Source organism: Trachypithecus francoisi, unplaced genomic scaffold, assembly GCF_009764315.1.
Source record: "Trachypithecus francoisi isolate TF-2019V2 unplaced genomic scaffold, Tfra_2.0 Lachesis_group11, whole genome shotgun sequence".
NCBI classification, from domain to species: domain Eukaryota; kingdom Metazoa; phylum Chordata; class Mammalia; order Primates; family Cercopithecidae; genus Trachypithecus; species Trachypithecus francoisi.
In genome coordinates, this window is record NW_022681456.1 from 22,831,426 (window position 1) to 22,857,741 (window position 26,316).

A 26,316-nucleotide genomic window follows, 5' to 3' on the forward strand; every position below is an offset into this window, starting at 1 on the left:
GGCTGTACATTAGAATAACTTTATTTTTTAAAAGTTCCCCTCCAGAGAGTGATTTAATAGGATTCCTGTTGTCACATATTCAGTCAAGAAATACTTAATCATGGTTTTTGGCCAGGCACAGTGGCTCACACCTGTAATCCTAGCAGTTTGGGAGGCTGAGGTGGGTGGATTGCCTGAGCTCAGGAGTTTGAGACCAGCTTGGGCAACATGGCACAACCCCGTCTCTACTAAAAATACAAAATTAGCCAGGCATGGTGGCACACGCCTGTAGTCCCAGCTTCTCGGGAGGCTGGGGCATGAGTATCACTTGAACCCAGGAAGTGGAGGTTGCAGTGAGCTGAGATCATGTCACTGCATTCCATCCCAGGGGGACAGAGCAAGACTCTGTCTCAAAAAGAAAAGAAATACTAAAATATGTTTTTTCTGTCATGCATTGCTCAGAATAGGGAAGCAGTTGCCTTTTAGCCGAGGAAATACATAGCTCGTTGCTCCTTGCATGTGGAAGAGAAATATCGTGCCTTACTTTCTTTCTTCTGCTTTTTGTTCGTTTAGGCTTGCTGTCCCTTTCTGTAAAAGGGGCAGAGGTGGCGTCCATGACAATGAATGTGATCCAAACCGTGCCTAACTTGGACTGGCTATCTGTGTGGATCAAAGCGTATGCCTTTGTGCACACCGGTGACAACTCAAGAGCAATCAATACCATCTGGTGAGAGCCACAAAGTTAATTCAGTGTTTTTGAGGCCTTTGCTTGTCTGCAATTCTGGTGTATCTGAAGTAGCAAAAAGAAAAATGAGATGCTTCTCTCTTGGTGCTGCAGCCAGTCTCTGGGATGTATTAGTCTTTTATACTGAATGGTCCCAATATAATCATGTAATCATCTCTGTTGGGGACCTGTAAAAATATAAATCTGACTGAGTTTAGCTCTGCGCCTGCATAGGTAGTAAGCCTTGCGAAGCAAAGCCGGCTACCTTGGTGCGTCATTTTTTTTTTTTTTTTTTTTGAAACAAGGTTTCTTTCTCACCTAGGCCGGAGTGCAGTGGCATAGTCACAGCTCAGTGTAGCCTTTTTTTTTTTTTTTTTTTGAGGTGGAGTCTCGCTCTGTCACCCGTACTGGAGTGCAGTGGCCAGATCTCAGCTCACTGCAAGCTCCGCCTCCCAGGTTCACGCCATTCTCCTGCCTCAGCCTCCCGAGTAGCTGGGACTACAGGCGTCCGCCACCTCGCCCGGCTAGTTTTTTTGTATTTTTAGTAGAGACGGGGTTTCACCGTGTTATCCAGGATGGTCTCAATCTCCTGACCTCGTGATCCGCCTGTCTCGGCCTCCCAAAGTGCTGGGATTACAGGCTTGAGCCACCACGCCTGGCCTCAGTGTAGCCTTGACCTGTCAATCTCCTGGGCTCAAACCATCCTCCTGCTCAACCTCCTGAGTATCTGGGACTACAGGTGCACGCTACCACACCCAGCTAATTTTCGTATTTTTTTTGTAGAGATGGGATTTCACCATGTTGCCCAAGCTGGTCTTGAATTCCTGGGCTCAAGTGATTCTCCTACCTGGGCTTCCTAAGTACTGGGATTATAGACATGAGCCACTATGTCTGACCTTGGTGTATCATTCTTCAACCTGGAAGAAAATAATTTTGCACTCACCAGAAGCTTAGTTTATTGCAACATCTAACCCGGCTTGCCTTCTTGGGACTAGGGATTTTCTTTATATTCAGATAAAGTTCAAGGACAAGAAGAGGCTTGGGCTTGTGTTATGCAAAGTCGTTTACTTGAGTAATAAATAGGTGTCACTTGTGAATGACATTACTTTTAACACCATGTAGCGTATGTTGTGTTCTGAAGAACTGCCACCACAGTTACTTGTCTGTACTGAGAGATTTCTGCTTTATTCTGTGTTTTTGCTATCCTGTCCTATATAACTTTTTTTTTTTTTTGAGACGGAGTCTCGCTCTGTCGCCCAAGCTGGAGTGCAGTGGCCAGATCTTAGCTCACTGCAAGCTTCGCCTCCCGGGTTCACGCCATTCTCCTGCCTCAGCCTCCTGAGTAGCTGGGACTACAGGCGCCCGCCACCTCGCCCGGCTAGTTTTTTGTACTTTTTAGTAGAGACGGGGTTTCACCGTGTTAGCCAGGATGGTCTCGATCTCCTGACCTTGTGATCCGCCCGCCTTGGCCTCCCAAAGTGCTGGGATTACAGGCTTGAGCCACCGCGCCCGGCCCTATATAACTTTTTTTAAAGTCATAAGCTTAAAGTTTTTTATTATGAAGACTTTTATATTTATGCAAAAGAAAATAGTATCTGTATGACCAATCATCCAGATTCAACAACTAAGAGGATTTATAATAGATTTAAAGGTTCAGTGTTTAATAAATATCTTCAAGTTCACTAGAGAAAAAATCCTTATTGCGAGATAACGTGGACCTACTGGGAAGCTTAGCAGATCTGTACTTCAGAGCCGGAGACAATAAAAACTCTGTCCTCAAGTTTGAACAGGCACAGATGTTGGATCCTTATCTGATAAAAGGTAAGTAATTCTTGGGCAGGAAGACAGTGGCTGTTGTGGGGGGGATCAGAGATAATAGGGAGAATATGCAACATGAATGCTCGATACCAAGTTTCATAGAAATAGCGTATAAAACATATAGTAGTCTTTTAGTTTTTTTAGGTCATGACACATGTTTCTAACGCTTAGGTAATTCCATTTAAGCAGTTGTTTTTGCTTGAATTCAAGTGTCTTCTCCCCATAGATCATTATTTGGCTTTTTTTCTTTTGAGGGGGTCATAGCTCCTCCTTATGACTTACAAGTTTATGATGTGCCTGACTGAGAATTTGGATGGCATCCCTAAATCCATAATATCCTTTTAGGGAATTTTGTTTTACCGTATCCTTAGTATAATTAAAAAGGAATAAGAAAGGGATAAGGTGATTAAAGACAGTAATTAGGCGTGAACAACAGAAAAATCACTGATCTTAAAAAAGATTGCAGGTGACAGGTAATCTTCACAGGGACCTCCAAGAGATGGCAGTTGGAACACTGGCAGTGAGTACTCAGGAATAGTGGGAAATAAGGTCAGATAAATATGCTATTTGTAAAGGCCCAAAAAAGGCCATCAGAAAAACAGGGCCTTGTGACAATAAACAGTCTTGTGAGCTCTTAACCCAGGGGAATGGCGGAGCTGGGAAGGGGCCATCCCAAGCATTTAGATGAGGAAACAGATCTAGAAAGATGGATTTGTTTGCACAAGATCTCCCTCTCGCCTCCAGTGCTTATTCCTCTTCTGCAAGCTGCCTGCACCCATGATGAAAATGGTGTTTTAGAAATACTAGTCTGGCAGCAGCTGGCAGCTTGGAATGGTAGTGACAGCTTGGAATCTCAGACCCAGGCCCAGGAGCCAGCAGGAGCATTGCAGTAATCTTGGCTTGAGAGGAATTTTCATGGGAATCTGAAGGGGGATAACAAGGGATGGAAGAGAATGGTGGCAAGAGATAGGTAACAGTGAGCATAGATCCCTTTTTATAGAATGTGGGTGAGAATAAAACGGGAGCTGGGGAGAGGCAGTGATTTTTTGTTTGCTTGTTTGTTTGAGACGGAGTTTGACTCTTGTCGCCCAGGCAGGAGTGCAGTGGCACAATCTCGGCTTACTGCAACCTCCGCCTCCTGGTTAAAGTGACTCTCCCACCTCAGCCTCCCGAGTAGCTGGGATTATAGGTGCCCGCCACCACACCCAACTAATTTTTGTATTTTTTTAGAGGAGACGGGGGTTTCACCATGTTAGCCAGGATGGTCTGCAGCTCCTGACCTTAGATAATCCACCCACCTCAGTCTCCCTTAGTGTTGGGATTATAGGCCTGAGCCACTGTGCCCAGCCTGAGGCGGTGATCTTTTTTTCTGATACAGAGTCTCGCTCTGTGGCCCAGGCTGGAGTGCAGTGGCCGGATCTCAGCTCACTGCAAGCTCCGCCTCCTGGGTTTACGCCATTCTCCTGCCTCAGCCTCCCGAGTAGCTGGGACTACAGGCACCTGCCACCTCGCACGGCTAGTTTTTTTGTATTTTTAGTAGAGACGGGGTTTCACCGTGTTAGCCAGGATGGTCTCGATCTCCTGACCTCGTGATCCGCCCGTCTCGGCCTCCCAAAGTGCTAGGATTACAGGCTTGAGCCACCGCGCCCGGCCAGATCTTTTTTTTTTTTTTTTTTTGAGACAGTCTCCCTCTGTTGCCCAGCCTGGAGTGCAGTGGCTGGATCTCAGCTCACTGCAAGCTCCGCCTCCGGGGTTCACGCTATTCTCCTGCCTCAGCCTCCTGAGTAGCTGGGACTACAGGCGCCCGCCACCTCGCCCAGCTATTTTTTTTTATTTTTTAGTAGAGACGGGGTTTCACCGTGTTAGCCAGGATGGTCTTGATCTCCTGACTTCGTGATCCGCCCGCCTTGGCCTCCCAAAGTGCTGGGATTACAGACTTGAGCCACCGTGCCTGGCCGAGGTGGTGATCTTTAATGAACTACATTCTGGATAGAACTACGAGTTTTTTTGGAATAGGCCAACTTTTTCTAAGACTGACTGGCTTTTCAGCAGCATGTTTCTGATGGTCTAGAACTCTTGAAAGAGAGACGTTACTTGATGCCTTTTTTTGGGCCTTTTCTGATTGGGTTGGGTTAGGGTAGCTGTATATCACGCCACAGGATAGAGGGACAAACACTTCCTGAAAATTGCGGGGTTTCAAATTGTGAGGTAGGTTGTTCTGCTCCTTTGGGTTTTTTTTGTTTTTTTTGTTTTTTGTTTTTGTCTTTTTTTGTGTGTGTGTGAGACGGAGTCTCACTCTATTGCCCAGTCTGGAGTGCAGTGACGCGATCTTGGCTCACTGCAACCTCCACCTCCCGGGTTTAAGCAGTTCTCTGCCTCAGCCTCTTGAGTAGCTGGGATTATAGGTGTGTGCCACCATGCCCAGCAAGTTTTTGTATTTTTAGTAGAGACGGGGTTTCACCACCTTGGCCAGGCTGGTCTTGAACTCCTGCCTCCCAAAGGGCTGGGATTATAGGCGTGAATGACCGTGCCTGGCCTCCTTTGGTTTTTGGTTTTGTTTTTGTTGTTAGAGACAGGGTCTCACTCTGTCACTCAGGCTGGAGTGGCTCAAACATAGCTCACTGCAGCCTTGACCTCCTGGGCACAAGCAGTCCTCCTGCCTTAGCCTCCTGAGTAGCTGGGACCAAAGGCATGTGTCACTGTGCTTGGCTAATGTTTTTTTCTTTTTCTTTTCTTTTATTTATTTATTTTTTTAGACATAGTCTCACTCTGCCGCCCAGGCTGGAGTACAGTAGTGCAATCTCAGCTCACTGCAGCCTCCGCCCTCCGAATTCAAGCAGTTCTCCTGCCTCAGCCTCTCGAGTAGCTGGGATTACAGGCGCCTGCCACTGTGCCCGGCTAATTTTTTGTAGTTTTAGTAGAGACGGGGTTTCACCATCTTGGCCAGGCTGGTCTTGAACTCCTGACCTCGTGATCCACCCACCTTGGCCTCCCAAAATGCTGGAATTACAGGCATGAGCCACCACGCCTGGCCCTTCTTTTTTTTTGAGATGGAGTCTCGCTCTGTAGCCAAGGCTGGAGTGCAACGGTGTGATTCGGCTCGCTGCAACCTCCGCCTCTCTGGTTCAAGCGATTATCCTGCCTAAGCCTCCTGAGTAGCTGGGATTACAGGCACACGCCACCATGCCCAGCTAATTTTTGTATTTTTAGTAGAGATGGGGTTTCACCTGTTAGCCTGTTCTTGAACTCCTGACCTTGTGATCTGACTGCCTCGGCCTCCCAAAGTGCTGGGTTTAAAGGCATGAGCCACCACACCCAACCACTTGGCTAATATCTTAAAATTTCTGTAGAGACGGGGTCTTAGCGTATTGCCCAGGCTGGTCTTGAACTTCTGGGCCCAGGTGATACTCCTGCCTCCGCCACCCAGAGTGCCAGGATTATAGGTGTGAGTCACCATGCCCAGCTGGGTTTTGCATTTTCTTTTTTTTCTTTTTTTTTCTTTTTGAGATGGAGTCTCAGTCTGTCGCCCAGGCAGTGCAGTGGCGTGATCTCGGCTCACTGCAACCTACGCCTTCCTGGTTCAAGTGATTCTCCTGCCTCAGCCTCCCAAGTAGCTGGGATTACAGGCACGTGCCACTATGCCCGGCTAATTTTTTGTATTTTTAGTAGAGACAGGGTTTCACTGTGTTAGCCAGCATGGTCTTGATCTCCTGACCTCATGATCCACCTGCCTTGACCTCCTGAAGTGCTGGGATTACAGGTGTGAGCCACTGCGCCCGGCCTGGGTTTTGCATTTTAATAGTCACTTTGTAGGAAACTGGAAATAGTAGTGGGAGGAGCCTGTGATGGTGGAAAGGGCTTAGCCCCTGCAGGAACTGGGGCCTCAGCATGGAGTCTGATGTTGGGTGCTACTCCTGTATGTGGGACCCCTGCTTCTCTGCTTAAAACACCTCTTCTGTGTCCTTTTCTAGGAATGGATGTATATGGCTACCTACTGGCACGAGAAGGGCGGCTGGAGGATGTTGAGAACCTTGGATGCCGCCTTTTCAATATCTCTGATCAGCATGCAGAACCGTGGGTGGTTTCTGGGTATGATTATGCCTTCTTTCTCCCCAGTTGTCAGTAGGTTAAGAGATTGTGGTTGCTCCTGAAGAGAATATAAATTGAAAGCTCAGGTTTAAGAGGTAATCGCCTGGCTAGGCATGATGGCTCATGCCTGTAATCTCAACACTTTGGGAGACTGAGACAGGTGGATTGCTTGAGGCCAGGAGTTCGAGACCAGCCTGGCCATCATGGCAAAACCCCTGTCTCTACTAAAAATACAAAAGTTGTGTGCGGTGGCTCACGCCTGTAATCCCAGCACTTTGGGAGTCCAAGGTGGGTGGATCACTTGAGGTCAGGAATTTGAAACTAGCCTGACCAACATGATGAAACCCCATCTCTACTAAAAATACAAAAATTAGCCAGGCACGGTGGTGGGCATCTGTAATCCCAGCTACTTGGGAGGCTGAGGCAGGAGAATTGCTTGAATCTGGGAGGTTGAGGTTGCAGTGAGCCAGGATCACACCATTTCACTCTAGCCTAGGTGACAGAGCGAGAGTCCATCTAAAAAAAAAAAAAAAAAATTAGTCGGGCATGGTGGCGCACGCCTGTAATCCCAGCTACTCGAGAGGCTGAGACAGGAGAATCACTTCAACCCAGGAGGCAGAGGTTGCAGTGAACCAAGATCGTGCCACTGCATTCCAGATGGGTGGCAGAGTGAGTTTTTGTCTCAAAAATAAATTTAAAAAAAAAAAAAAGAAAAGAGGTAATTACTTGAGGCCAGGAGTTTGAGACCAGCCTGGGCAGTGTAGCAAGACACTCTCTCTCTCTCTCTCTCCCCCCTCCCCCCCCATATATATATACACACACACACATATGTATATGTATATATTTTTAAAAGGATAATCAGTCCTGGATTCAAATCATGGTTTATGACTCTGGATGCATTATTTACCTATCTAGTTCTGTATTCTCATTTGGAAAATGGGCTAATCTCTCCTTCTAGGGTTAAGCATTAACTGAGTTGGTGAATGCGTTGTGCTTAGTACTGAGCCATCAGTGATGGGGCCAGAAGATGCTCCTTTGTTATTAACCTGGCTTTACAAATTCTCCTAATGCCTCTCTGCTAATAACTAATATCTAGATCATAGGTTCTTTTTCATAATTTGTCCCTTCCGTATCAAGATTTCCCCTTAAAAATAAATATTTGGTGGATTTTTTGGTTTGTTTTGCTTTTCTACTAATATTATAGGTTAAAACTGTAAGTGTGGTTTGGAATAAAGATTATGTTCAGGGCCTTCAGTATGATTTTTGGATGAAGTTTCTTTGTAGTCTTCTCTTAAATAACTTCTGGGGTTTTTTTGTTGTTTTTTTGTTGTCTCCAGCTGTCACAGCTTCTATAGCAAACGCTACTCACGGGCCCTCTATTTAGGAGCCAAGGCCATTCAGCTGAACAGTAATAGTGTTCAAGCTTTGCTACTTAAGGGAGCAGCACTTAGGAACATGGGCAGAGTCCAAGAAGCAATAATCCACTTTCGGGAGGCCATACGGCTCGCACCTTGTCGCTTAGATTGTTATGAAGGTAAGATAGAAAACATAGGTGAATGGTGTGAATCTGTGGGTATGGCAACAGTCCTCAGATGGAAGGTTTCATTAGGCCAGCACTTCCCAAACTCTGTTAGAATAAATCTGGGGAAGCTGGCCGGATGTGATGGCTTATGCCTGTAATCTCAGCACTTTGGGAGGCTGAGACGGGCGGATCACGAGGTCAAGAGATTGAGACCATCCTGGCCAACGTGTTGAAACCCCGTATCTACTAAAAATACAAAAATTAACTAGGCATGGTGGCACACGCCTGTAGTCCCAGCTACTTGGGAGGCTGAGGCAGGAGAATTGCTTGAACCTGGGAGGCAGAGGTTGCAGTGAACTGAGATCACACCACTGCACTGCAGCCTGGCAACAGAGTGAGACTCCCTCCCAGAAAAAAAAAAAAAAAATCATCTGGGGAAGCTTTTCAAATCCTGATGTTGCGTCTCTCCAGTGTAGATGGAAATATATGGAGTTGGGGATAGACATTGACATATCTGGAGGTCCCCAGGTATTATCAATGTGCAGACAAGTTTGGGAACCAATGCACTAGGCATTTTACATTTATTTAGGGCTTTCACTGGATTTGTCACCCTCTACTTTCAGAATCCATTTTTTCTGATTCTTTTTTTTCTGGTTTTTGGTGAGGGGAGAGTTGGGATGGGGTTTTTTTTTTTTTGTCCTCCCACCCCTCGCCCCCATCCAATGTGGCATACTCATTAATATGAATCTCTCTGTGTCAGGCACCATGCGAGATCACTTAGTTTGCCTTTTTTTTATTATTATTATTCCTTTTTTTTTTTTTTTCCGAGACAGAGTCTCACTTTGTTGCCTAGGCTGGAGTGCAGTGGCACAATCTCGGCTCACTGCAAGCTCCACCTCCCGGGTTAATGCCATTCTCCTGCCTCAGCCTCCTGAGCATGTGGGACCACAGACGCCCAGCCACCACACCCGGCTAATTTTTTGTAGTTTTGGTAGAGACAGGGTTTCACTGTGCTAGCCAGGCTGGTCTCAATCTCCTGACCTCATGATCCGCCTGCCTCGGCCTCCCAAAGTGCTGGGAGCCACTGTGCCCAGGCCCTGTTTTTTTTTTTTGAGACAGAGTCTCACCCTGTCGCCCAGGTTGGAGTACAATGGCATGATCTTGGCTCACTGCAGCCTCCACCTTCCAGGTTCAAACGATTCTCCTGCCTCAGCCTCCCAAGTAGCTGGGATTACAGGCGCCCACCACCACACCCAGCTAATTTTTGTGTTTTTTTTTTTTTTTTTTTTTTTTTTTTTGAGACAGAGTCTTGCTCTGCCGCCCAGGCTGGAGTGCAGTGGCCGGCTCTCAGCTCACTGCAAGCTCCGCCTCCCGGGTTCACGCCATTCTCCTGTCTCAGCCTCCCGAGTAGCTGGGACTACAGGCGCCCGCCTCGTCGCCCGGCTAGTTTTTTGTATTTTTTAGTAGAGACGGGGTTTCACCATATTAGCCAGGATGGTCTCGATCTCCTGACCTCGTGATCCGCCCGTCTCGGCCTCCCAGAGTGCTGGGATTACAGGCTTGAGCCACCGCGCCCGGCCAATTTTTGTGTTTTTTAGTGAGATGAGGTGTCACCATGTTGGCCAGGCTGGTCTCGAACTCCTGACCTCGTGATCTCCCTGCCTCGGCCTCCCAAAGTGCTGGAATTACAGGCATGAGCCACCACAACTGGCCTATTTCTTTTTATTTTTATTTGAGATAGAATCTCACTTTGTTGCCCAGGCTGGAGTGCAGCCGTGCAATCTCAGCTCACTGCAACATCTGCTTCCTGGGTTTAAGTGATTCTCCTGCCTCAGCCTCCTGAGTAGCTGGGATTACAGGCGTGCACCACCACACCCAGCTAATTTTTGTGTTTTTAGTAGAGACGGGGTTGTGCCATGTTAGCCAGGCTGGTCCCAAACTCCTGGGCTCAAGTGATCTGCCCACCTTGGCCTCCTAAGGTGCTGGGATTACAGGCGTGAGCCACTGTACATGGCCTGTTAGGCCTATTCTTTTTCGTGGCCATCTTACTTACCTTGGGCCAGAGTTAGTATTCATGGGATAACTCCACATCCATATGATAGTGTTGGCTGTGGGAATGGGTCTGTTCATTGTGACCTCCAGAGTGGGCACAATCGGGGTCCAACTTTGTTTTGTTATGTAATATTTTAAGTTCATGTGAACTGACCCTAGGAGTTCAAAGGACCTGTGCCAGCTTCAGCAATGTTTGGTGACTCAGTCACAGACATTAAAATAGATCTTTCAAGATGCAGTTCCTCCAAAACATATTTTTATAAGCACTTAAAAATATACCCAGGAGTCTAGGAGTGATTTGCTCTTAACAGGAAGATGAGTTCAAATTTGAGAAATAAAATTTGGATGTTGGGAAAGAGAACAGATCTGCTTATATAGCCAGAGAGCTATGCCTCTGGATTTGTTGGGGGGAAAGAGGATTGTCTTTGTTCTTAAAGAAGCTCCAGCAAACTAGCCATTGATTTCAGATTAACTTCTTGATCCTGAAACTGTAACTTCCCTATCGTCCCAGCTGCTGTTATCATGTTAATTCCATTATATTGCATGCTTATTTCACCAGAGATCAGAGATGCAGTTGAATAACCTGTCCTATAATATTTGGACAGCAGATGTTTCCCAGTTGGCCAGTGAGGCTTCTTAAGCTGCCATTTGGAGATTTGGGTCAGGGCAACTCTGACTACACCCTTTGAGGTTTCTCACAGTTTCCAGTTGGAGCTTCCTTCTTTTGCTGGTAGAGGTTTAGGTTAGGCAAGTGCATTCTGTTTTCTTCTTAAGTTCCAGTAGGGCTTTAGCAGGGAATTAAAACTGTTCAATAAGTAATTGCAAAAAACTGTATGTGGAATCCAGCATGGATTAAGAGTTAGGTAATTGGCCAGGTGTGGTGGCTCACGCCTGTAATCCCAGCACTTTGGGAGGCTGAGGCCAGTGGATCAGCTGAGGTCAGGGGTTCAAGACCAGCCTGGCCAACATGGTAAAATACCATCTCTACTAAAAATAGAAGAAAATTTAGCTATGCATGGTGGCGCACGCCTGTAGTCCCAGCTACTTGGGAGGCTGAGGCAGGAGAATCGCTTGAACCCAGGAGACATGGGTTGCAGTGAGCTGAGATGTCACCACTGCACTCCAGCCTGGATGACAGAGAAAGACTCTGTTTCTAAAAAAAAAAAAAGAAAAAGAAAAAAAAGAGTTAGATAATTTCTGGTTAAGTAACCATAGTGTGTGGAAGGGTGTGCATGAATGTTATAAATGCTGCTAGGGTGGAGGAGTATGCAGAGAAAATCTGCCAAGGATTGTGTGGGTTTGGGGTTTAAGCTGTTTTTTTGTTTTGATGAGCGCTTTATGCCAAGAAGTTATTCCTCTGTTCTCCTCAACTTCTTGGCATGAAGAGTTGAGCGTTGACCAACTCTGTCCTATGAGGAGGAAGGTGGCCTCCTCATAGGACATCTCACTGTGGGTGTGGAAAGAGGCAAGGGCTGCCAGTTCCAGTCTGTTTGGTGCACCTGATAAAGTATTCTTCATCTAGTTTAGGGAAGCCCTCAGCAAGTGCCTTTTGAGACAGCTGTTATGTTTCAAATAAAAGAGTCTTTCTCCCTAGGTTGCTTGACAATAAGTCCTTTATTTGTCAAACTGGAAATTCACTTAAAGACTCTAGGAGCCAGGCCAGGCACGGTGGCTCACACCTGTAATCCCAGCACTTTGGGAGGCCAAGCTGGGCGGATCACCTGAGGTCAGGAGTTTGAGACCAGCCTGACCAACATGGAGAAACCCCGTCTCTACTAAAAATACAAAACTAGCCGGGCGTGGTGGGGCATGCCTATAATCCCAGCTACTCAGGAGGCTGAGGGAGGAGAATCACTTGAACCCGGGAGGCGGAGGTTGCAGTGAGTGGAGATGATGCCATTGCACTCCAGCCTGGGCAACAAGAGTAAAACTCCGTCTCAAAAAAAAAAAAGACCCTAGGAGCCTTCCATCTTAAACCTAGCCTTACAGGTGACCGAATGCAGCTGGAGAATAACAGCTTGTTAAGAGGCAGCAAAACCTTGGGTTTTCTTGGGAACATCATCTCTCACTACTTTGATCTCTTGGCCATATGACAGACTAATCATTAGTGTTGCATTTATTCTTCCAGCGGTCAGATGGGGTGCTCACATGCTGTGAGTTCCTTACATGTGTTTGTTTCCTTCCCTAAACTGAAGGTGCCTTTGAAGGCAGTCTTTTTCCACATCCATCAAGTGCTCTGGGGAAGAGCACTTCTTAGCTATTCCATCAACACACTTGCCTGTCTAATCTTTGAAGGTTAGCAATGTGGATAGCTGTCAGAGTGGAAGCATGGGTTGGAGTGGTAATGGCATTGAATGTCTTCATGTGTTTTACTTTTTTCAGGTCTTATCGAGTGTTACTTAGCCTCCAACAGTATTCGAGAAGCAATGGTAATGGCTAACAACGTTTACAAAACTCTGGGAGCAAATGCACAGACCCTTACCCTTTTAGCCACCGTTTGTCTTGAAGACCCAGTGACACAGGAGAAAGCCAAAACGTTATTAGATAAAGCCCTGACCCAAAGGCCAGATTACATTAAGGCTGTGGTGAAAAAAGCAGAACTGCTTAGTAAGTGTGTCTTATTTTCTGCCCTATTCATCATTGATTTTTATAAAACCTGACCTCATTGGACACCGTTGTCCCAGCTAGTTACAGATGACCAGACAGGTGTGTATCTTTTGCAGCAGGTCTGAGCCTGCTTGGATTGGTTTATATTTAGCCCAACCAAATGTAGCTGGCTTAGACCTGCTTGGCTTGGCTCCAGCCACCTATAATTGGTTGGAATCTGTTTGGCTCACTCCTTTTTTTTTTTTTTTTTTTGAGACGGAGTCTCGCTCTGTTGCCCAGGCTGGAGTGCAGTGGCCGGCCGGATCTCAGCTCACTGCAAGCTCCGCCTCCCGGGTTCACGCCATTCTCCTGCCTCAGCCTCTCGAGTAGCTGGGACTACAGGCTCCCGCCACCTCGCCCGGCTGGTTTTTTGTATTTTTTTTAGTAGAGACGGGGTTTCACCGTGTTAGCCAGGATGGTCTCGATCTCCTGACCTCATGATCCGCCCATCTCGGCCTCCCAAAGTGCTGGGATTACAGGCTTGAGCCACCGCGCCCGGCACTTTTTTTTTTTTTTTTGAGACGACCTCTCTGTCACCCAGGCTGGAGTGCAGTGGCGTGATCTCAGCTCACAGCAACTTCCGCCTCCCAGGTTCAAGTGATTTTTCTGCCTCCGCCTCCTGAGTAGCTGGGACTACAGCCATGCACTACCATGCCCAGCTAATTTTTTTTTTTTTTTTTTTAAAGTAGAGACAGAGTTTCACCATATTGGCCAGGCTGGTTTCGAACTCCTGACCTCGTCATCCACCGGTCTCGGCCTCCCAAAATGGTGGGATTACAGGCGTGAGCCAACGCGCCCAGCCTTGGCTCACTGTTAACTGGTTTGAGTTGTCCTGAAGTAGTTTGAGCTGAATATAACTAACTTGTTTTAGCCAGTTTGAACTGTTTGGTGCTATCTGAATTATTTTATGACTTCCCATTTGGTCCTGTTTTTTTTTTTCAGTCCTGATTTATGATGAACTCATAATTTGGTTCATTGAATTTGGGCTAGTTGGCAAATGCAATTTGGCTTTTTAAAGTTAAGAGCCCATTTAAAACATTATAATTCAAACTGCAGATTTTTTTTTTTTTTTTTTTTGAGACGGAGTCTGGCTCTGTCGCCCAGGCTGGAGTGCAGTGGCCGGATCTTGGCTCACTGCAAGCTCCGCCTCCTGGGTTTACACCATTCTCCTCCTTCAGCCTCCTGAGTAGCTGGGACTACAGGCGCCCGCCACCTCACCTGGCTAGTTTTTTGTATTTTTTAGTACAGACGGGGTTTCACTGTGTTAGCCAGGATGGTCTCGATCTCCTGACCTTGTGATCCACCCGTCTTGGCCTCCCAAAGTGCTGGGATTACAGGCTTGAGCCACCGTGCCCAGCCAAACTGCAGATTTCTTAACTGAATAGGACATCAGGTGTGCTTGCCCTCACTTTGTGTTGCACCAGTGTTATCTTGAGGATGTCTGCAAAGAGATTGTCAGAATGGTAGTTGTGTTTTTTTGTTTGTTTGTTTGTTTGTTTGTTTTTTTGAGACGGAGTCTCGCTCTGTCACCCAGGCTGGAGTGCTGTGGCCGGATCTCAGCTCACTGCAAGCTCCGCCTCCCGGGTTCACGCCATTCTCCTGTCTCAGCCTCCCGGGTAGCTGGGACTACAGGCGCCGCCACGTCGCCCGGCTAGTTTTTTGTAGTTTTTAGTAGAGACGGGGTTTCACTGTGTTAGTCAGGATGGTCTCGATCTCCTGACCTCGTGATCCGCCCGTCTCGGCCTCCCAAAGTGCTGGGATTACAGGCTTGAGCCACCGCGCCCGGCCTAGTTGTGGTTTTTTTGTACGTGACTTAAGATGGGAATATATTTTCAAAATGTTCAAGGAGGACAGTGAGGGTCTTTTTTATTCCACCAGGCAGAGAACAGAAATATGAAGATGGAATTGCTTTGCTGAGGAACGCACTGGCTAATCAGAGTGACTGTGTCCTGCATCGGATCCTAGGAGATTTCCTTGTAGCTGTCAATGAGTATCAGGAGGCAATGGACCAGTATAGTATAGCACTAAGGTAGGCACTAGCCTCCCTTGGGGGAAGGCCACTGAGGAGGGTAGAGGAGGCAGTGAGCTGGGTCACAGGAGTTAGGGAGTTATGGAAACACACACGCACACTTTGTGTCCATGGTTGAAAGCAGAATAATAATAGTAATGGTAGAGAAGTTATTTGTGGATTCATGACTGCTAAAAATTTTTTCTTAAAATATATTAACAACATTAGAGAACTGTTTCACTCATAACCATCCCACACCACTATAACATCTGTGTTCGTTTGTATAGCTCATCTTCTGTCCTTGCCCACACATATTTTTATAGGGTTGTACCTAGTATATATTTTATATTCTTTTTCAAATCAAAGTATTGTAAGTACTTTCCCATGTTTCTATCTACTGTAGTCATTAAAAACTTGAGATCTGAAGTTTTGAATACTACCTTCACCACCTGTGATCTTGGGCAAGTTACTAACACATTTCCTTGTCTATATCTAGCTACCTTATTAGATATTAAATGATCAAATGAGGGTTAAATGATTATTTCATGTAAAGCTCTTAGCCCTGTGCCTGGTACATAGTAAATACTAAATAAATAGTGGTATTCTTACTGTTTAATACAGAAGTGGTTTCTTTGAGGGTTGTCTGTGTGTCTGTAAGGTTATGGTGAAGGGCTGTCTTTAATATAGAGTCTGATCACATTCAGTTGTTCAGCGCACAGTTGAGCACCACTTGTGTGCCTAGCATCTCAGCGACGACTGGAGATGCTATGTTTCGGGAGCTGTCAGTCTCAGACATGCAGACTGACCATACCACGTGCTAAGGGCTTTCATAGCAGTCTGTAGAAGGGAAGGTGGGAGTCCAGAGGGCAAGACCCCTGGGTTTGGGTGAGAGCTTCAGAGTACAGGATGTGGAAGGCTTCAACCAGGAGATGAGGAGATGTTACAGATCGGTCTGCATTTGTATCGGTAGAAACAGGGTGCCAACGTGGGTTTTAGTTGCTTTTTAGAATCCCAGAAGCAAGTGAGAAAATAAAATACCAGACTTCCACTAGAGGTGGTGTTTGCTAGGGGTGGGACACCTGCTGGCTTGGGTGATGGTCACCAAGGCAAGAGGAAAGATTGCTTAGGAGGCAAATAAATGAATGTTCTAGAGGCTCTGAACTTTGGGGTGGGGGTAGCATATGTACGGACACTCAGCTGCTAAATGCGAATGCTTGGGTAGAGGTAGCCTTGGGTCCTGGGGTCTAACCTAGGTGTTTACAAGTCTGTTCCATGGTACAGCGTGATGTTTTTGGTTGGCTCTTGAAATGCTGATATGTTTAATTACATCATAAGAACATGGGACACCTATACTCAGATAAATTCCTATTTTTTGTAACCCTGTAGCTCAAAAACCCAACTTTCTGGGAATTACATTTGAATTTACCTGTTAATGTTTGTTTGCCACTTTTTCATTTGTGTTATCTGGTAGCCGCCTCTAGCAGCATGCTAGGGGTAATAGGTATGAAAAAATATAAGAAATTTGTGGAGAAAAACTCAAATTGAAAATTCTAAAAATTAGGAAAAGACTCCTTTTTACACTTCTGGTGGTGGACTCCCTCAGCCCAGCCTTGGAAGCCTGAGTTGCGAGCCCAGGCTTTAGCACATTCTCTGGGACTGTGTGGTCATTTCACTGCCGGGCCAGGGAGATGACGAATCAGCCAGCAAGAGCAAGGCAGAGATTCAGGCGTCTCCTTTGTTTTGTTGTCCCCTAGTTTGGACCCCAATGACCAGAAGTCTCTAGAGGGGATGCAGAAGATGGAGAAGGAGGAGAGTCCCACGGATGCCACTCAGGAGGAGGATGTGGACGACATGGAAGGGAGTGGGGAAGAAGGGGACCTGGAGGGCAGCGACAGTGAGGCGGCCCAGTGGGCTGACCAGGAGCAGTGGTTCGGCATGCAGTGAGGGGGCGGCAGCTCCATGGCCGCACTGGCCTGCCCTGCTCTGAGCACTTCCGTGGACTGAAGGAACCGTAGGAGCCTGCTCTCAGGAGGACAATGATTCAGCATGTGATTGCAGCAGGGGTCTCTGCCCCCTCGCTCCCGATTCCTAGTCGTGACTTCATTTCTAAAACAGAGCCTGACCAACCTTCCATGTATCTCCATCCTCTCCTGCTCCAGCCAGGGAGGATTGAGGGAGTGCCCCAAGACCCACACACATTTTGGGGTTTCTGGGCCAAGAGTACTTTTTATATAACTAATTTCTAAATCCAAAAGCTCAAGGAATAGACAGTGTTCTGTGACATGGATGGGTTTGAAAGAGTTACCCACCATCCCAGCACGATAGTGTCATCTCCCAAGTTGGATGGCAGCACGATCTGGCCCTAGGGAGCTTCCTGTTCCCAGAAGTCACTGTCCTGGGCTATCCAGACATCCCTAGTAATCTTGCTTCCTTCTGCAATGTTAGTAATGCCTTAAGCTGACAGTTGCTATTTTGCAGAACAGTTTTCCTCTTTGCTTAGCTGGTAACTTCTCTCCGAGCCTGGGCTGATTTGAGAAACAGGTGTGATGAGAGCATGAACAGAGATGCACCTGGGGCAGTTCCCTAATAAAACTGGTTTGTACAGTCATGGTGTTGGGGTGATCAGAATGGAAGCCCTTTTTAAAATAGACTCTTAGTATTTTTGTCTTATTCAGAATGCATTGATTCAGCCCCAGAAGTATTTGCCAAAAATAGACTCTCTTCCCCTAGTGTTGGGAGCCAGGAGGGTTGGAAAGCTCAGGAACCCTGAGCTGGTTCATCTGTTTGCATATTGGATAGGTAAATTTCCCTGGAGCCTGAGAGTCTTTGACCAGATTTCAGCTGAGTCTGCCTGGCTCTTTCACTGCCCAGCAGTCTGTCACTGGTCAGCTTGAGTGTCATACCCTGAGCTCTGGGACTGGGAGTTTCTTCCCACACCCTCTCCCTTGTATCTTAAATTGCGATGGCTCTGAGTATACACTTAATCGGAGGTGGGGGGTGGGTGTCACAGCTAATCCCAAATTCAAAAATTAGTCCGAGGTGCTGCAAAATACAAATTAGATGTCAATAGAAAGTCGTATCCCAAAATGTAAACTGTAAGTGTACAGTAGTTAATGAGCTCAGAACATCTGGTAACTGCAATTTAAAATGGGCAAAAAGTTTCTGTGAGTCGGTCTAAAATCCAAAGCCTGCACAACATCACTTGATCTGAGCCACCTCTAAAGAGACATATAAGGTGGGGTATGCTTACCTGTAATCCCATCACTTTGGGAGGCTGAGGCAGGTGGATCACTTGAGGCCAGGAGTTTGAGACCAGCCTGGCCAACATGGCGAAACCCCCTCTCTATTAAAAATACAAAAATTAGCTGGCCGTGGTGGTACACACCTATGATCCCAGCTACTCAACACTCGGGAGACCGAGGCAGGAGAATCACTTAAACCCAGGAGGTGGAGATTGCAGTGAGCCAGGATCTACACTGCACTCCAGCCCGGGCGACAGAGACAGTGTTTTAAAAAAATAAAGCCCCACAGATAGTGGGGTCACACCAGGTGAGTGTGCGGCCAGGAGAAGAAGCTGCCTGCCCCTTGGCCTAGACATGCTCTCCCGGATGCAGCCTCACCTCATGGGCTTCCTCAGCTCTAGGACCTGTCACTACTGTGATGAGAGAGGAGAGGTGAAGCCTCTTTGCCTTTCCCCTGACTCTAGGAGGAAGCCCAGCCCCACTGCGCAGTCTCATCTCTGCATGGCAGGCTCGCAACCGCACTCACATCCACTGGATCAGGGTCCCAGAGCCCAGGCCCCATGCATCGTCCTCAGCTGGCACCCTCCCACTGTCCCCTTCCTTGACATGCCCCTCGGCTCTGCTGAGAGCCCCTGTGCTCTCTTGGCTCCTCGGGCCCAGCACTTCCCAGGATGGATCCTCTCCCTGCAGCTCCAGCCCCAAGGTGAGAGCCAGGTTGGAAGAGGCGGCTGAAGTTGTGAAACCACCTCACACGGGATTGAGAAAACACTCGGTCTGCATCAAAGAGTGGTGCTCAGAGGGGGCTGAAGCTGTCTCTTGGCACTGCCGCCGTCACTCTCACCCAAAATCTCAAGGGCAGGGAACTCCAGGAGGCAGGGACAGAACCAGGCTGCTCAGCCCTGTGGCTCTCCTGCCGAGCCACCTGCCAGGAGACCAGGCCCCTGACCAAGGACAGCCCCCAAATTCCCAGTCACCACAAGTTCTTTCTGGGTTCTGGAGTCCCACATGCCAGTATGGGGGTGTTTTAACTGAGTCATTTCTCCACCTTCCAGATTGTTCAGAGACCACCTGGGTCTGAAAAGCCCCGCCTCCCCCTCAGAACCCATGGGCTGCTGGGGCAGTTAGCTATGCAGCCCCTGCTGCCTCCCCTGCCTCCTAGGGTGAGGACTAAATGAGCCCATGTGGCATTCAGCGTGTCACCCTTTGCGACATCCTCACAGGGGGAATGCCAGCTGGCCAGGCCTCCCTGGGGAGCTGGGGGTGGTTCTGTCCTGGAGCCCTCGTCCCTGAAGGACCCTCAGCCAAGCAGGGAGGCAGGCTCTGGAGTTGGGCTGAGCCTTGCCCTTCAGTGGGACCTTTCATTTTTCACTTTTCAACCCCTGCTGGGCTCCAGGAACCTGGTAGCTGTGTACCCTACTCACGGCTGATGGCAGGAGCTCTCCCTGCAGCCACAGCTCGGGGGCCACACTCCTGCCTCTGAATTCCTCTAAATGAGGCCAGCTTTTGCCCAAATCTGCAATCCGCAAACTACAGCATGCATCTCTGATGCAGGTTCCCAGGCCCAGCACCAAACTTTTATTGGAATCCAGAGGCCTGGCCCAGGCCCAGTGGTCTGTAGCTTTCACTTCCCACCCTGACTTCCTATTCTATGCAGGTGTTCCCTGAACAAGTATTGAGAAACCTGGGAGAGGGGAGCTCGAAGTTCCCAGCAGCTGCAGGCCTGACCCCAGAGGGCCCTTAGGAGATACACGCTGCAGCTGTCCGTGGGTGGGAAGAACCGGCCTCCGAAGGCCTCACCTGTGGCTTCCTGCGTTCCCAGTCCTACACTGGCTTACCTGTGGCAGGCCAGGGCCTGTGTGGAGCTGCTTCCCAGAGCTCAGGTGAGCTGGCCCTCTGAGCAGCTCTCTGGGGTTGTGCTCAGGCCTGCATTCCCTGCTGACGACAGGCAGTGAGTCCAGACTCTACATGCACCTCACCTCGTCCTCCAGGCACGGCTGTGGCCAGGTCACCAGGAAGCCCTGTGCTGGGAGGGGCCATTGAGGTAAGTGCCTTACTAAGGTTTTCCACTTTCTGCAGGAGCCTCTCTGCCCCAGGGCAGCAGGAGGGGCCTCAGTTGTCACCTCCCCTCTTGGGGTACGGTGCAGGTCTGCTGTCTAGATGCCTCCAGGCCTGGGCAACCTCAGCACCCCTGCCCCTGCCGCACCTGGGCCACCACCAGCCTGTTCTAGGGTGTGGGGTTTTCCCAGATTGCTGTGGAAGGTCATTGGCAGCACAGCACTCAGCACCAGCAAGGTCAGGAACAAACCAAGAAGCTCACAGTGCAGCCTCCACAGCAGCCATGAAAAGAAAACATGAATTTTAAAATAACAGTGCCACCATGCACTGCTGGTGGGAATGTAAGGTGGCGCAACCGCTGTGGAGAACAGTCTGGCGATTCAGAAATTCAAGCAGTACTACCTTAGGATCCAGCGTTCCACCTCCGGGTGTATACCCGAAGAAGTGAGAGCCGGAACACCAAAAGATTGCACATCCTTGTCCACGCAGCACTGTCCACAGTAGCAAAAGGTGGAAACAACCCATGTGTCCTTAGATGAGTGGATAAACAAACCAAGGTGCGTCTTTCGTACAATGGAATATTACTCAGCCTTCTAAAGGCAAGTGACATGCTACAACATGGAGGAACTTTGAGAACGCTATTCTAAGTGGTAGAAGCCAATCACAAAAGGACAAATGCTGTATGACTCCATGAATCTGAGGTATGCCTGGCACAGTCAGATTCATAAAGACAGAAAGTAGATTAGAGGCTGCCAGGAGCTGAGGGGAAGGAATGACTTAGTTTCTAATAGGGACAGAGTTTCTGCTTAGAATGTTTAACAAGTTCTGGATATGGTGCAGATGGTCGCACATTTTATGTTATATATGTTTTATGACAATTTAAAAAAAATGGCCTGTAAGCCTGCCATCTGGATAACCCCAGTGAACACATCTTAATTTATGTGAAATATGGTGTGTATTTGTAATATATATGTGTTACATAAAATTACACACGGTTTTAAAAAATTCAGGCCAGGTGCAGTGGCTCACATCTGTAATCCCAGCACTTTGGGAGGCCGAGATGGGCAGATCACTTGAGCTCAGGAGGTCAGGGCCACCCTGGGCAACATAGTGAGACCCCATGTCTACAAAAAAAATTTTTAAATTAGCTGGGCATGGTGGTGCATCCCTATGGTCCCAGCTTCAATGCACACAGGAGCTACTCAGGAGGCTGAGGTGGGAGGATCGCTTGAGCCCAGAAGGTGGAGGTTGCAATGAGCTGTGTTTGCACCACTGTACTCCAGCCTGGGTAACAGTGACACCCTCTCCAAAAAAAAAAATTTAAACCATGAAAGGCATAAAATTAGAAATACATGTACTTTCCAATCCACTGAATTTATTGTCTCTCCCCAAAATAAGTTTCTGGTTCTACTTTTGTAAAAATAGTTTTGTGCCTTTTCTTAACTATATATATTATAAAAAATACTCTGTCAGGCACGGTGGCTCATGCCTGTAATCCCAGCACTTTGGGAGGCCAAGGCAGGTGGGTCACCTGAGGTCAGGAGATCGAGACCATCCTGGCTAACACGGTGAAACCCTGTCTCTACTAAAAATACAAAAATTAGCCGGGCGTGGTGGTGGGCGCCTGTATTTTCAGCTACTTGGGAGGGTGGGGCAGGAGAATTGTTTGAATCCAGGAGGTGGAGGTTGCAGTGAACCGAAATTGTGCCACTTCACTTCAGCTGGGGCAACAGAGTGAGACTCCGTATGAAAAAAAAAAAAAAATAAGAGGCCGTGCTGTGCATAGGGACATTCTGTGCAGTGTCAGTGCACCCCTTAATCATCAGTACTGCAGAATCCATTCTGCAGAAGGAACAATTTCTGCAACCCTTCTGCTACTGGTGGACACTTGTTTTCCAGTCTTGTACATAATTATTTCAGTCTGTGCTGTCATGAACATATTTTGCCATAATATTCCAAGGATATGCAGAAGTCAAGTTCCTTGCAGTGAAATTCCTGGGTCTCAGAGTGTGTGCATTGACATGTCTCATGGGTGCTGTCGGGTTACTCTCCAACAAATAACAGGTGTGAGTGTCTGTTTGCCTGCCCCTCATCAGCACCACTGTCATAAGTGCTTTCGTTTGGGTTTTTTTTTTTTTTTTTTTTTTTTTGAGACGGAGTCTCGCTCTGTTGCCCAGGCTGGAGTGCAGTGGCCGGATCTCAGCTCACTGCAAGCTCTGCCTCCTGGGTTTATGCCATTCTCCTGCCTCAGCCTCCCGAGTAGCTGGGACTACAGGCGCCCGCCACCACGCCCGGCTAGTTTTTTGTATTTTTTTTTTAGTAGAGACGGGGTTTCACCGTGTTAGCCAGGATGGTCTTGATCTCCTGACCTCGTGATCCGCCCGTCTCGGCCTCCCAAAGTGCTGGGATTACAGGCTTGAGCCACCGCGCCTGGCCTCGTTTGGTTTTTAATGTTTTTCCAACCTCAGATTTGATCAGTACTCCTTTGCTTTTATTTGCTTTAGCTACTATTCTTTTTTTTTGAGACAGAGTTTCACTCTCTGTCTGGCACATGATTACAGGCATGTGCCACCACGCCTGGCTGATTTTGTATTTTTAGTTGAGATGAGGTTTCTCCATGTTGGTCAGGCTGGTCTCGAACTCCTGACCTCAGGTGATCCACCTGCCTTGGCCTCCCAAAGTGCTGGGATTACAGGCGTGAGTCACTGCACCTGGCCTTTTTTTTTTTTTTTTTCCCCCAAGACAGTCTCGCTCTGTCGCCCTGGCTGGAGTGCAGTGGCACAATCTTGGCTCACTGCAGCCTCTGCCTCCCGGATTCAAGTGATTCTCCTGCCTCAGCCTCCTGAGTAGCTGAGATTACAGGAATGTGCCACCACACCCATCTAATTTTTGTATTTTTAACAGAGATGAGGTTTTGTCATGTTGGCCAGGCTGGTCTCAAACTCTTGACCTCAAGTGATCCATCTGCCTCGGCCTCCCAAAGTGCTGGGATTACAGGTGTCAGCCACCACACCCTGGCTAGCTGCTATTTTTTTGTGTGTATGACAAGAGTCTTGCTTTGTCACCCAGGCTGGAGTGCAGAGGTGTGATCTTGGCTCACTGCAACCTCTACCTCCCGGGTTCAAGCGATTCTCCAGCATCAGCCCCCTGAGTAGATGGACTACAGGCTTGCACCACCATGCCTGGCTAATTTTTGTATTTTTACTAGAGACGGGGTTTTACCATGTTGGCCGGGCTGGTCTCCAACTCCTGACCTCAGGTGATCCACCTGCCTTGGCCTCCCAAAGTACTGGGATTAGAGGTGTGAGCCGCTGCACCTGGCCCCTAGCTGCTATTTCTTTCTTTCTTTTTTTGAGACGGAGTCTCACTCTGTCACCCAGGCTGGAGTGCAGTGGTGCTATCTCGGCTCACTGCAACCTCCACCTCCTGGGTTCAAGCAGTTCTCCTGCCTCAGCCTCCCGAGTAGCTGGGATTACAGGCATGTGCCACACACCTGGCTAATTTTTGTATTTTTAGTAGAGATGACGTTTCACCATGTTGGTCAGGATGGTCTCGAACTCCTGACCTTGTGATCTGCCTGCCTTGGCCTCCCAAAGTGCTAGGATTACAGGTGTGAGCCATGGCGCCCAGCCCCTAGCTGCTATTTCGTGAGTGCTCCTCTGAGCAAGCCCATGAGATATGGCCTTTGCCTACATTACCACATCTCAGCCTCACAGCCCCTGAAGTTGGAGAGGTAGAATTGGCCCCTTTCACAGATGAGCACACTGAGTCTCAGATGGACACATTAGCTGTTTTCATCTGTCCAGAGCCTCCTGCCCTGGAGCTTTAGTATGGTCTTAATGGATCTCTCCACAATTGTGTAATACATTCTGTTCCAGAGAAAACAGCCGCACTAAGCCCGCCTCACCGTCTGTTGCTGCAGGCCTCAGCCTTGCTGTGTCTAAAGGCTGCAGACAGTCTGGCAAGGACAGCGTGTCACGACACAGCTCTCGCTGGCCCCTTAAATCTTCCAGTGTCTCTCTCTTTGTAAACAACCCTCTGGTGACCTCCTTTGTGCTATTTTTTCTCCTTCTTTGGGTAAATTCTCAGCAGGGGGATTTTGGAGTGACAGTATAATCTTCTTTGGAACTTTCAAGGGGCCTGACTGGCTTGTCCTCTCTGTGTGGCAAACCCGTATGCCCAGGTTGGCCCGGCAGCCTCCCTGTCTACCCAGGGAGCCCCTCCTTGGGCTTCAGGTTAGGGGCAAACCAGGAGCTCTGCAGTCTCTGAGCGTCTACCACGCTTCCTTTTGCTGGAGCTGGGAGCTTGTGTGCTCTGCGGTCCTCCCAGGCCTCCCCCTTAGGTTTCTCCAGGCTGTGGGATTTGGGGTCCCTCCCCCTTGCCTGGCTCTGCAGTTGGGGTGTTTCCTGGACTGAGGTCAGTTCCTCCCCTGTTGAGGGCTGAGGGAGACTGCGCTTGATGAGGTTTTGTGGGGGTGCAGGCGCTGGCTGCTTGTATCATCCCTGAGTCCCCCTCCTTCTTTCAGTGCCACCTCATAGGTACCCACCCTCCCCACCAGGAAGGCTGAGGCCTGGGGGAGGGCCTCTCTCCACCCTCAGGGGAAGCCTCCACCTCATGGCCTGTCACTGGCTGTGTGGCCGTGGGCAGCTCCCCTAGGTTCTCTGTGCCTCCGCATTCCTTTGGTACAGGACTCAGAGAGCTGGGTCCCCCACCCTGTTGTCAGGTGGGGGCATAACATGGAAGGGGACTTGTAGCAGGGGTGGCAGCACTTGGAGCCCTGGGTGGGGAGCAGCTTCTGAGGGCTAAACCTTCATCCTTGTCAGAACAGCGTCCCTGAGGATGGTGACCTTGCCTTCTGCCCTGTGGGCTAGGACCCCTTTGGCACTAGATCAGTGGATTTGACCTGAACCCCTAAGTGCTGGGCCTGGTCTTGCATAAGCAAGAGGCCCAGGGAAGTTATTTTTTTCATTTTTGGGTCATCCTCTACCCATGACCTAGTCAGCTGGCCCTCGGCTCCCGGGCCCATCTTCCCTGTTTGTCTCCACGGGGCAACAGAGGTTTGGTCTAGAAATTGAGTAGGAACCACAGCCAGCAGGGGTCTGTCCTTCAGAAAAGGTGGCTCCCAGACTGAAGCCCTAGCCTTGAGGGGCCCAAACGAGCTGACCCCAGGACCCCTGCCGGCCCAGGCCACTCCCAAATCTGTGCTGCTGCTGTTTGGTGAAGCCTACTAATGTGACAGGAAGGGACAGAGGTGACCCCATGTACATCCCCCTACTGGAACTTGTTCCAGAATGTTGGGCGTATACACATGCCACGCAGTGACCTGGGGGCAGCTTCTGTCCTCCTAGGGGAGGCCAGGGAGGGGGCCTCTCTGAGTCAAGGCTGTGTGGAGACCCCTGGGCAGATCTGGGAGAGTGGTCCCCATGCATAACGAACCTCCAGTGAGCCCAGACCACGAGCCTCCCTGGGGCCTGGCAGGGATTTCTTGATTATTTTAATAAAAATGGGACATTGGTGAAATACAGCATACATACAGAAGCATGTGAAAGCATAGTAAAAGTGTTTACAAAACCACAGGAAAAATGTACACCACCACTCAGGTAACAAAACAGAACATTTCCAGGACCCCCACATGCCTGTGCACCAGGCTGATCCCAGCTGGCCCTACCCCTCTAGCCCCACCCCTGCCAGAAGTACCCATGAGTCTGAATTTTGTTTTATTACTTCCTTTATTTTGTGACCCTGAAAGTGTTTTGAAGCTTGGGTGGATAACAACCTCATTTTTCTTGTCTGTAAAATAATACCATTATTCCCTTGTTTCATTTTTATTTTTACCACATTTTTATCCTAAACAATGCTTTTTTTTTTTTTTTCTTTTGTGGCAGAGTCTTGCTGTGTCACCCAGGTTGGAGTACAGTGGTGTGATCTTGGCTCACTGCAACCTCTGCCTCCCAGATTCAAGCAATTCTCCTGTCTCAGCCTCCCAAGTAGCTGGGATTATAGGTGCCCACCCCACCATGCCCAGCTAATTTTTTTTTTTTTTTTTAGGCAGAGTCTCAGTCTCTCCCCCAGGTTGGAGTGTTCAGTGGCACGATCTCGGCTCACTGCAACCTCTGCCTCCTGGGTTCAATCCTCCCACCTAAGCCTCCCAAGTAGCTGGGATTACAGGTGTGCACCACCA

The 26,316-nt window shown here is 48.5% G+C and overlaps 2 protein-coding genes across 4 annotated transcripts in view; both read left to right on the plus strand.

Moving 5' to 3' along the window:
* The window catches only part of ANAPC7 (anaphase promoting complex subunit 7), a 32,381-nt gene extending 14,873 nt beyond the window's left edge, over window positions 1-17,508 (plus strand). The window contains exons 5-11 of one of the 3 annotated variants that reach the window (XM_033220641.1): window positions 553-706; window positions 2,382-2,524; window positions 6,493-6,610; window positions 7,948-8,144; window positions 12,567-12,791; window positions 14,709-14,859; window positions 16,593-17,508. In XM_033220641.1, the coding sequence (XP_033076532.1) occupies window positions 553-706; window positions 2,382-2,524; window positions 6,493-6,610; window positions 7,948-8,144; window positions 12,567-12,791; window positions 14,709-14,859; window positions 16,593-16,782 (1,178 nt within the window). In that variant the 3' untranslated portion in view covers window positions 16,783-17,508. The remainder of the gene's footprint in view (window positions 1-552; window positions 707-2,381; window positions 2,525-6,492; window positions 6,611-7,947; window positions 8,145-12,566; window positions 12,792-14,708; window positions 14,860-16,592) is intronic. The other 2 variants (XM_033220642.1, XM_033220643.1) reach the window with 2 other exon arrangements.
* A 793-nt stretch (window positions 17,509-18,301) lies between these two features.
* Window positions 18,302-21,082, plus strand: LOC117089419. Its single transcript, XM_033220644.1, is given in 2 exon segments — window positions 18,302-18,760; window positions 18,762-21,082. Coding segments are annotated over 2 exon segments (723 nt in total). The 5' UTR covers window positions 18,302-18,434; the 3' UTR covers window positions 19,159-21,082.
* The last annotated feature ends 5,234 nt before the right edge of the window (window positions 21,083-26,316 follow it).